Source organism: Zootoca vivipara, chromosome 6 (genome assembly GCF_965207765.1).
Source record: "Zootoca vivipara chromosome 6, rZooViv2.hap1.1, whole genome shotgun sequence".
Taxonomy (NCBI): Eukaryota; Metazoa; Chordata; class Lepidosauria; order Squamata; family Lacertidae; genus Zootoca; species Zootoca vivipara.
Window position 1 is genome coordinate 95,384,674 of NC_142589.1, and position 10,557 is coordinate 95,395,230.

General features: G+C 49.9%; 2 protein-coding genes across 2 annotated transcripts; one reads left to right on the top strand and one right to left on the bottom strand.

The window, feature by feature from the left end:
* Positions 1-276: 276 nt before the first annotated feature.
* LOC148685535 (mitochondrial import inner membrane translocase subunit Tim13) lies at positions 277-2,627 on the bottom strand. The gene is made up of 3 exons (XM_088673112.1): positions 2,494-2,627; positions 1,636-1,704; positions 277-509 (listed from the first exon to the last, which is right to left on the bottom strand). The coding sequence occupies exons 1-3, from the start codon at positions 2,602-2,604 to the stop codon at positions 411-413; spliced, it is 279 nt and encodes a 92-aa protein (XP_088529238.1). The 5' UTR covers positions 2,605-2,627; the 3' UTR covers positions 277-410.
* Positions 2,628-2,932: 305 nt separating this feature from the next.
* On the top strand, positions 2,933-8,232 carry FAM32A (family with sequence similarity 32 member A). The gene is made up of 4 exons (XM_035117039.3): positions 2,933-3,058; positions 4,764-4,908; positions 5,653-5,706; positions 7,872-8,232. Exons 1-4 carry the CDS (start codon positions 2,979-2,981, stop codon positions 7,938-7,940), a joined length of 348 nt encoding a protein of 115 aa, XP_034972930.1. The 5' UTR covers positions 2,933-2,978; the 3' UTR covers positions 7,941-8,232.
* The last annotated feature ends 2,325 nt before the right edge of the window (positions 8,233-10,557 follow it).

Genomic DNA, 10,557 nt, shown 5'->3' on the forward strand with positions numbered 1-10,557 from the left:
ACTTGAACCATGGCTTCAAGTTACAAGAAAGGAGATTCCGACTAAAAATTTTCTGACCGGAGGAGCTGTACGACCACGGAACGGAAGGTGGTGGACTCTCCCTCCTTGGAGGTTTCTAAGCAGAGGTCAGGTGGCCATCCGTCACGGATACTTTAGCCGAGATTCCTGCATCGCATGGGGTTGGACTGGATGACCCCTGGGGGTCCCTTCCAACACTACAATTCTGCCGAGCGCCTAGACAATGCAAGGCAAAACAACGAAGGCAGGAGGCGGTGCCACAGGTTTGTCATTTTATTTGCTGCCACCTGGACCAAAATCCTGCCCATTCTAATTAAACCACCTTGCTGGATGCCCAGCATCCCTCGACCCAAGTCCACGATGGGGCAACTCAGTAACCCCACTGCCACCGATCACATGTTGGCTCTCTCCCTCTGCAGCCGGGAGTTGTAGGCCCTCGAGACGGTGTTCCAGGCATCCATGTACCGGTCCATACACATCGCAACGCATTTCTGAGAAGGGAGAAGAACAGGAAAGGAGAGTCAGGAAAGAGGAACAGGCTGTAAGTCTCCATCAACAGATAGATCTGGGTGTCATCAGCTGAGTAAAGGGGGTGCAATTGGGTTGTTGTTTTTAATTATGTATTTTGTTGTTTGAGATGTTGATTTTATTCTGTGAACCGCCCTGAGACCCTGGGTATAGGGCGGTATATGAAAGAAAGAAAGAAAGAAAGAAAGAAAGAAAGAAAGAAAGAAAGAAAGAAAGAAAGAAAGAAAGAAAGAAAGAAAGGGGAGGGGAGGGGAGGGGAGGGGAGAAGGGAAGGGAGAAAAAGAAAGAAAGGGAAGACAGAGAGAGAAGGAAGGGAGGGAGAAGGAAGGGAGGAGGGAAGGAAGGGGGAGGGGGGAGGGAGGGAGGGAGGGAGGGAGGGAGGGAGGGAGGGAGGGAGGGAGGGAAGGAAGGAAGGAAGGAAGGAAGGAAGGAAGGAAGGAAGGAAGGAAGGAAGGAAGGAAGGGGGAGGAGGGAAGGAAGGAAGGAAGGAAGGAAGGAAGGAAGGAAGGAAGGAAGGAAGGAAGGAAGGAAGGAAGGAAGGAAGGAAGGAAGGAAGGGAGGGAGGGAGGGAGGGAGGGAGGGAGGGAGGGAGGAGGAGGGAGGGAAGGAAGGAAGGGAGGGAGGGAGGGAGGGAGGGAGGGAGGGAGGGAGGGAGGAAGGAAGGAAGGAAGGAAGGAAGGAAGGAAGGAAGGAAGGAAGGAAGGAAGGAAGGAAGGAAGGAAGGAAGGAAGGAAGGAAGGGGGGAGGAGGGAGGGAGGGAGGGAGGGAGGGAGGGGAGGGGAGGGAAGGAAGGAAGGAAGGAAGGAAGGAAGGGAGAAGGAAGGGGGGGAGGGAGGGAGGGAGGAAAGGAGGGAGGGAGGAGGGAGGGGAGGGAGGGGAAGGGGGGGAGGGAGGAGGAGGGGAGGAGGGAGGGAGGGAAGGGAAGGAAGGAAGGAAGGAAGGAAGGAAGGAAGGAAGGAAGGAAGGAAGGAAGGAAGGAAGGAAGGAAGGAAGAAGGAAGGAAAAGGAAGGAAGGGAAGGAGGGAGGGAGGAGAAGGAGGGAGGGAGGGAAGGAAGGGCAGAGGGAGGAATATAGGCAGCTAGCCTCACCTGCTCGGAGTTGTCAAGAGAGCTCCCGGGTTTCCCAATGCACTTCCGGAAACATTTGTCCGTCATCCTCTGCAAAGGACGGGGAAAGGAAAAGTTTGAATGTAAGAACAGAGACAGGGTTAACAGTGATGGACATTGAGGTCTTAAATTTCGGGGGCGCCCCGTGCGCCGCCAAAACCTGCTCCTCCCCACCTCTCGCCTTCCGTTGGGTGTCCTAGTCGGGGCGCCTGCTGCAGACCCCCCCCCCTGAAATCCGGCGCTCCCCTGCATTGGCGTTTGAAGGTCAAGGAGGGTCCCACTCTATTACTCCAGAAAGGAAAGAAGGCCAGCAGGCTGCGAGGTCGGTCTAGTCTTCCGGGGGGGGGGGGGGGGCAAGCTTGAATTAAATATTGGAGGTGGGAAGAAGCCCTGCCTTGCGCAGTCAATCTTGGTTTTCTTGTAAGCCAAGAAAAGCTTTAATAGAAAATCATTTTTTAAAAAGAATTGGAAGTACTCCATTGTTTGTTTGTATTTTAATATTTTGCTGGAAGCTGCCCAGATGGGCTGGGTATTAATAAATAAGAACAACTTTGATTTCCTTTTTTTAAAAAAAGCTCAAAAACTTTGGCTGGGCCACCCCAACAAAAATTTGAATGGCAATGCCCACCCTCTTTTTGGGAGGGGGATTTGAGACCCCTCAGCGCTCTTATTGGGGCCCCAGAACCCCTCAAATATTTCATGGGGTGGGGGATGCGAAAGGGACCCCCCCGGGCGTTGGTTCCTAGGCCCCGTTTCCTTCCTCCCTTCCTCCCTTCCCCCCTAAGGTAGACTGCTCCTGCCAGGGAGGCTCTCTTTCCCTCTCTTCCCAGCGCCGGTCACCTGCAGCAGCTCCTGCGCGTTGGCCACGGCGATCTGCACTTTGACCTGTTCCATCAGAGCCCCGGGATCCAGGCGACCCCCGGACGCGAAGTCCCCGTTGCCTGACGCCATGACCCGCTCGAGACCCACCGCGGGAAGGAAGAAAAAAACTGCGCATGTGCCGCGCGGCACAGAGGACTACAGCTCCCGGCGAGCACCGCGGCAGCCATGCATGCGCAGTGCGTCTGGAGAGAGACTCTCGGCGCGACAAAAGCGTACTGTATTAGAGTCTCTGCGGCGAGAGAAGCCCGGAAGCCGCTCTAGGGTGTCACTCTCACTTTCCCTCTCCAACGGAAGTCCATGCTCTCTCCAAGGACCGTTACTCATTTGCCCCGGAAGTTCATTCCCGCGGTACGCCACACAACCCATTTGCCCCGGAAGTTTATACCGACACCCGGAAGTGGAGGACGGAGCGGTAGGAAAGAAGGAGGCCGAAGCGAAGGAGGATGTCGTCGGAGTACGAGGCCGTCCAGCGGGGAGCTCTCCGCCTGAAGGGCGGCGTCGGGGTGTCCCCCGCAGGGAAGCGGTGAGGGGGAGAGCGAGACGCCCCGGGATTCTCCTAGAAGGAAGCTTCCGGTCGCGCGGGAGGGACTTCCTGCTGCTTTCCGACGAGCGGGCTATAAGGCACTTAGGACTTATAAAGCGCTTGTGCGCACGCGCGGGGAGGGATGGCGCCCGAGGAGCCTGCGGAACTCCCTGCCACAGGAGGAAAGGGGGGTGGCTGCCAGCCTAGATGGCTTTTAAACAGGCACCCCCAGGCTCGGCATTCCAGATGTTTTGGGACTACAACTCCCATCATCTCTAGCTAACAGGACCAGTGGTCAGGGATGATGGGAGTTGTAGTCCCAAAACACCTGGAGGGCCGAGCCTGGGGGTGCCTGCTTTAAAAGAAGATATAGCTGTTCGTGATTAATTGACATGCTTTATTAAAGTTAAGACAGGGGATATGCAGGACACGGAAAATGTTTTATTTTAAAAAAAATACCAGGGGATAATAATAATAATGATGATGATGATGATGATGCCCTGCCCAATACGTAATAATAATACCCTGCTGGGGAAGCCCAGCCACTCTCTGTGACTTCCAACAAAAGATTAAAAGTACATTAAAACTTCAGTCATTCAAAACTTCCCTAAACAGGGCTGCCTTCAGATATCTTTTAAAAGTCAGATAGTACCCTGTTTCCCTACAAGCCATATAAGCCACATACCCCGAAAATAAGACATAGTGATGCCTGAAAATAAGCGCAGCAGCAATGCCGGAAAATAAGCCATAATGTGTTGTTTTTTGAGGAAAAATAAATATAAGACGGTATCTTATTTTCGGAGAAACACGGTAGTTTATTTGTTTATTGACATCTGATGGGAGGGCGTTCCACAGGGCAGGCGCCACCACTGAGAAGGCCCTCTGCCTCGGGATATGCAGGAGACATGATTTTGAGGAGACATGGGCAGGAGGCGTATTTTATTTTAATTTTCATTTTTACCAGACCTCTTTATTGTAAAGGTTAAAAAGGACATGATTAATACACACTCACTAAACATGGTGAGACGTAAATGAAAGGGGGGGGGAGAGAAACCCGGGGAGATAACAGCCGAGACGTTTACGGAATTTGTACTATTGAAACGGAAAGAGGGGTCAGACCAATGTCACAAGAGGTGTTTTGGGGAGGTTGGATAGTTACAAGGGAATGATCCTGGGGTGGGGCGCACATTTTTTATTATTTATTAGTATTACGTCATCAAATACCGTATTTTTCTGTGTATAACATGCCCCCTATTTGGGGGGGCTCAAAATTAAGAAAATGGGGGGAGATTGCCCCCGTGTATAAGACTACTCCCCCTTTTTAACATTATTTTTAAATTTTTTTTAAAAAAAAACCTAGTCTTATAGACAGAAAAGTACGGTAAAAATAAATGTGTATGTGAGAGAGAAAAGGAAGTAGCTTGCAATTCGATCTGTGCATTTACGTATTAGATACAGTATCAAAAAGAGAGAGGCGACGTTGTAAGAAGTTGGAGAAGCGTTCCCCGGCACAATCTTTTCTTTTATGTCCTACAAATAAAATTACACAGAAAATTTGGGGGGGCATATCTGGGGGACACCACACCGACTGCCCCCCCCCTTGGGAAGGGTTTGGCAGGCCCAGTGCGCCTGTGCTCATACTAATCCTAATAAATAAAATTTTATATACCGCCCTTCAAACGCAGGTCTCTTTTTCTGTTTGCAGGAAGAAAAAGAAAGATAAGGAGAAAAGCAAGATCGTGGACCAGATAGTGAGCAGCAAGATGCAGGAGGAGGAAGAGGAGGAAAAGCGTGCCCTGGACAAGAGGACCCCAGCGCAGCTGGCCTACGAGAAGATGCAGGAGAAGCGGGTGGGTGTTTGCCGGAAGCAGGCGAGGGGGAGCAGTTTCTCTGCACCCCTCGGCTGCTTCACCCAGAAGCAGGTGTTATAAGAAACACCTTGTGGGGTAACGAAGAGCCCGTATAGAGCTCTCTTTCCCTTGTCGGGTAACCAAGAGCCCGTATAGAGTCCTTATGTTGGTTCCCTATCGGTAAGAGAAAATAACAGAGGCCAAGCGGAGAATATTGAGAAGCAAAGCAGCTAGTAAGCTTGATCTTTATTAAACTGTTGCAACAGGGGCCCCCGCTCACCCCATGCAGGAAGGGAGGAAAGGAACCCAGAACATTGGTGTACAAGCTCTTATATAGACTTTTGAAATTGCCTCCGCTGTAGCTCGAGACCACCCCCCAAAACTTCAGGCATACATCACAGAAAGAGGTGGTCCCCAGCAGAAATGGGAGTGTGTTGCTTCTCTCCTGTCTGCCAGGATATCTGATCATACCTTATCAATTCCCTTTTCTGGGTAGCCTGGCCATTCCTTGGAGATGGTCAATACTTAGTTCCTGAATCTCTTCTTGGGCATATTGAGAGTGTTCTCAGCTTAACAGATACTTGCATTTGAAAAGGGAGGTGTAAGCCCCTACAGTCCAAAGCCCATTGGAAAGTTTTGCAGAGAAATATTTGAGGTCTGTCAAAATGGCTTCAGGGGAGGTGGGCCGAGGAAGCCCTTGGAGGAACAAAAGTGACCACTCCTCTTTTTCCCTCTGCCCTGCAGCAAATAGAGAGGATCCTGAAGAAAGCATCCAAAACCCACAAGCAGAGAGTCGAGGTGAGTCGCTGCCCCACGGGAGAGATGCTACCTTGACATGCTTGCTCCGACAGCCAGTGGGGGGGGGGGAGAGGTTCTGGGAAGGAGAAGGGGCAAGGCAAGAGGTGAGGGATCCTGTAGACAGAGAAGGTCTGTCTCCTTGTTAACACTTACTGCCTCGGGGTCCTTCAGCCGCAATGTGGAACCAGGGACCGTCTGCATGCTGAGCATGGCATCCCTGACCTCAGAGCCCTGTGGCCCCCTCCATGTACAGCTCGAAGAAGAAGAAGAATTTATTTGTATATCTGAAGACGTGTGCATGCACACGAAAGCTCATACCAATGAGAAACTTAGTTGGTCTCTAAGGTGCTACTGGAAGGGATTTTTAAAATAATTTATTACTTATACCTCCCCCATCTGGCCGGGCCTGCCCAGCCACTCTGGGCGGTTCCCAACAGAATATTAAAAACACGATTAAAAACTTCCCAATACAGGGCCGCCTTCACATGTCTTCTAAAAGTTAGATAGTTGTTTATTTCCTTGGCATCTGATGGGAGAGCGTTCCACAGGGCGGGCTGGTTCCCTGAAACCTCACTTCTCGCAGGGAGGGAACTGCCAGAAGGCCCTAAGGAGATGGACCCCCGTGTCCGGAATGGAGACGCTCCTTCAGGGATACTGGGACGAGGCTTGAAGAGAGAGGTGGGGGGGGTTGGGGTTTTCCGCCGGGTTGTCATCCACAAATGTCAGGAGAGAGAATTTCCCCGTCTCCTCCTTCGCCTCAAGGTGGCTGTGCGCCCTTCGTTACAGAGGAAAGTCCTTCTGTTTGGCAGGCTAGGGCCTTGAAGTTAGTGTCTAGCCAGCAGACTGGTAATTACTTGGCCAGTGTCTCCCCCTCTGCAATGTATTTTGTACAGAAGCGGTTTCTAACTTTGCACATTTTGTGAAAATCGGCATCCTCTTCCCCTCCCCCCACGAATCCCGTTCTTATAGCCAGATTTGGGCTGCAAGCGGTGCTCTGAATTGCTGTCAAATCTAACCAGTTTGCTTGCAGAGAAGGGCTCACCCGCCACACACAAGCCGGCATCAGCGATGTGCCCGGAAAGCTATGCTTTCTTGCCGTGGCCAACTGGAACGCGGGGCTAATCTGCCTCCCGTTAGTATTGATCAGGCTTCCCTGAAGTAGGGAGGCATAATGGCCGCTGCGCTCTGGGGAATGAGAGCGAGGTGCCGGGGGAAAGTGAAGTGGACCACAACATATTGTGCAACTCAGCAAGCACAAGAGGGTTCCCCCCCCCCATTGATTATCCCTTGAGGCAGAATTTGGCTGCAGAAAATGGGATTATAGAGTACGGATAATTGGAAGCCCCAAACAAATGGGCATACATGTTTGTGTGTAAAATAAAAAAATTCCTTCAGTAGCACCTTAAAGACCAACTAAGTTTTTATTTTGGTATGAGCTTTCATGTGCATGCACACTTCTTCAGATACACTTGAAACAGAAGTGTCAGACCCTTATATATATGCAGAGGGTGGTGGGGGTGGGTGGGAATGGGTGATGGGCTGATGGGAGTGGTAAACCTGTAGATGGCTGTTAACGACTGCTGATGACTGCAATTAGTCCTGGGGGGGGGAAGCAAGGGCTGAGGCGCTAAAGCAGGGGTCCCCAAACTAAGGCCCGGGGACCAGATGCGGCCCAATCGCCTTCTAAATCTGGCCCCCGGAAGGTCCGGGAACCAGCATGTTTTTACATGAGTGGAATGTGTCCTTTTATTTAAAAGGATCTCTGGGTTATTTGTGGGGCCTGTCTGGTGTTTTTACATGAGTAGTATGTGTCCTTTTATTTAAAATGCGTCTCTAGGTTATTTGTGGGGCATAGGAATTTCATATATATTTTTTCAAAATATAGTACGGCCCCCCACAAGGTCTGAGGGACAGTGGACCGGCCCCCTGCTGAAAATGTTTGCTGACCCCTGCGCTAAAGAAAGCTTTTTGTGTTTGTGTGTGTTGGACTGCCTTGGTCTGTGCCCACTTTGTTCAGAGCCTGCTGAACTGAGCGACAAAACCCACTGATTCTGGTGTATTTTGATAGTTACACAATTAAATGTGGGTTCTAAAATATAATCCGAGATGATTGAAGCCGCTTCGGTTGCCTTGATTTTGCATCTCTCTCCCCTTTCCCTTCCTAGGATTTTAATCGGCACCTGGACACCTTGACAGAGCATTACGACATCCCAAAAGTCAGCTGGACGAAATAAGCCATTTTTGTTTTGCTTCCCCTGCTTCCCAGGCTTGTCTCGTTTTGCTGAAAGGGCACAACTCAGCAGACGGGACCGTTTCTGGGGACCTTGTTCAGCACAACTTTCTGTAACTGGTTCAATTAAACTTGTGTTTTAAAGAAGATTAAACGTCTGGATCTTACACCTTCAAGTAAATGGCCGCTCTTATTTAACTGCCGAAAATCTCCATTGGATGTTTCCGTTATTTTATCATATCATATTTTATCTCCGACTCCAGGTTAAATAAAGGCCAGGAAGGCCATATATAAAATGTTTGGCTTGATCAGGATTCTGTGACTAAATGGTTAATGTATTTTGCTTTATTTACCGCCAGCTCATCTGTTCTCCTCCCGACTGCTGCCCTGCATTTGAGGGCGTTTCCCCTTCTTCCTAGATGAACATAACTAGGGACAGCTGCCAAGACGTATAACGCCTATTTGCATCGTTTTTATTAAACCAACAATCAAAATGCATGGCTCTTTCTCCCCTCAGCACTTGACTCGGAAAGCCCAGCACACGGGGACTCGTTAAACATTTTAAAACCAAAACTGCTCCTGAAGAAAATTTAAAACACAGAAAAACAGCGTCTCTCTCTGTCCAAAGAGGCAAACGAACGTATTTTTGAGCAAAAGGCAAACGGCTCCTTTTACACGAACTTGACCTCGTTGCTGTTCTTAAACGTGGAAGTGACCCACCTTTGGGCAGAGCCAGCTTCAGGTGTGGCTAAGTCAACATCAGCCTTGTCCTGAAACACACAAACTCGCTTGTGTGTTTGAAAAGGACACAGACTAAAGGAAACAGACACAGGGGTCCCTCAATCAATTTTAACACTGTAAAAAAATGAAAATGGGTGCGTACACCAACATTCTGGCTTCTGATACTCGTTAAAGGGCCCCCATCCATGTCTTTCCTTACCACTGTTTCTCAGGCTCAGGTAAAGGTAAAGGGACCCCTGACCGTCTTGTTTTTTGTGTTGTTGTTGTTTGTTGTTGTTATGTATTTTGTGTTTTAATATTGTGATTTATTTGTTTGTCGACTGCCCTGAGACCTGCAGATATAGGGCAATAAACAAATTCAATAATATTAATAGTATTAATAATAATAAAGGTAAAGGGACCCCTGACCATTAGGTCCAGTCGTGACCGACTCTGGGGTTGCAGCACTCATCTCGCTTTACTGGCCGAGGGAGCTGGCGTACAGCTTCCGGGTCATGTGGCCAGGATGACTAAGCCACTTCTGGCGAACCAGAGCAGCACACGGAAACGCCGTTTACCTTCCCGCCAGAGCAGTACCTAGTTATCTACTTGCACTCTGTGCTTTTGAATTGTTAGGTTGGCAGGAGCTGGGACCGAGCAACGGGAGCTCACCTCGTCGCGGGGATTCAAACCGCCAACCTCTTGATCAGCAAGCCCAAGAGTGCTTTAATGCACAGCGCCACCCGCATCCCCTCTCAGCCTCAGATAGCTGCCTCCAAAACAAAGCCAGGTGTGGTTTTATTCTTGTTTAAGCCTTCCAAAAGTCACTGAGGGCCTTGTTGGCACTACAGTGGACACTCGGGTTGCAAACATGATCCGTGCGGGAGGCACGTTTGCAATGCGCAGGTCACAATTCGGCACTTCTGCGCATAGCACCTCTGCCTATGCATGATCACCGAAACCCGGAAGTAACCCGTTCTGGTAATTCCGGGTTCGGCATGGTGCGCAACCCAAAAATGCGCAACCTGAAGCGTCTGTAACCCGAGGTATGTATTCAGTAAGCGGAACCTTGAAAAGGACACAAATCGAGGATCCCTTTCCCCCCCAGGGAGGCTGTGGTAGACGGCAGCTGCAGCAGCATTTATTGCCTGAAGATACCCAGCATTTGGGAATCATTTCTCGAGTCTCTCGTGCTTCCTACGTAAAATACTTTCCACCAGCAGCAATGCCAACCCCGCTGGGTGGAACCACCTTCTGATGAGATCAGCAGAGCCTCTCCTCCCATCTCCCCACCAAAACGCATTTGCCGATGACCTAGAAAGAGTCTGAAATGCCAAAGAAACGTCGTTCCTCTCGTTCTGCAGCTGATCCGGCCGGCCGGATGTCTCCAACTCTCCAGAGTTTCAAAAAAAAACAACAGCAAGCGGTTTGTCATTCCCTTGACCGCTGCGGCTGCTCCCTGTCCAGTTCAGGGAAGGGAACGCCTCTTATTCCAGCACTAAATCTATATTCATTACAGTGCCGGATTTACGTATAAGCTAAACAAGTGATAGCTTAGCGCCCCTCTCTTGGGGGGAATAAAACCTGGATGTACATTTCCAAAATATAAGATAAAAAACACATAAAATAAAACCTACATCCAGCAACAGTGTTTTGTGTGGTGTAGGCTCCTCGGATTGTAGTCATGGGCCCTGCCTGCTAGCCTGCTCCCTCAAATATCACTGCTCTGCTCCTTTCTATATATAGGGTGCCTACATTCTGCATGGACTGGTTGCATGGCCACATGGGCAAATGGATTAAGATCCCTATTAGGTCCATCAACGACCATTTGGATACATTCAACACAAAGCACAGCGACAATTTGTTGTGGACAAAGGACAGCTGGGCCCCATGATGACCTC

Coding starts and splice junctions, on each gene's coding strand:
- FAM32A (XM_035117039.3), top strand. CDS start 2,979: ATGTCGTCGGAGTACGAGGCCGTCCAGCGGGGAGCTCTCCGCCTGAAG. Junction 4,909..5,652: donor AGAAGATGCAGGAGAAGCGG/GTGGGTGTTTGC, acceptor TCTGCCCTGCAG/CAAATAGAGAGGATCCTGAA. Junction 5,707..7,871: donor CCCACAAGCAGAGAGTCGAG/GTGAGTCGCTGC, acceptor TTCCCTTCCTAG/GATTTTAATCGGCACCTGGA.
- LOC148685535 (XM_088673112.1), bottom strand. CDS start 2,604: ATGGCGTCAGGCAACGGGGACTTCGCGTCCGGGGGTCGCCTGGATCCC. Junction 1,705..2,493: donor ACGCGCAGGAGCTGCTGCAG/GTGACCGGCGCT, acceptor CGTCCTTTGCAG/AGGATGACGGACAAATGTTT. Junction 510..1,635: donor CTCTTGACAACTCCGAGCAG/GTGAGGCTAGCT, acceptor CTCCCTTCTCAG/AAATGCGTTGCGATGTGTAT.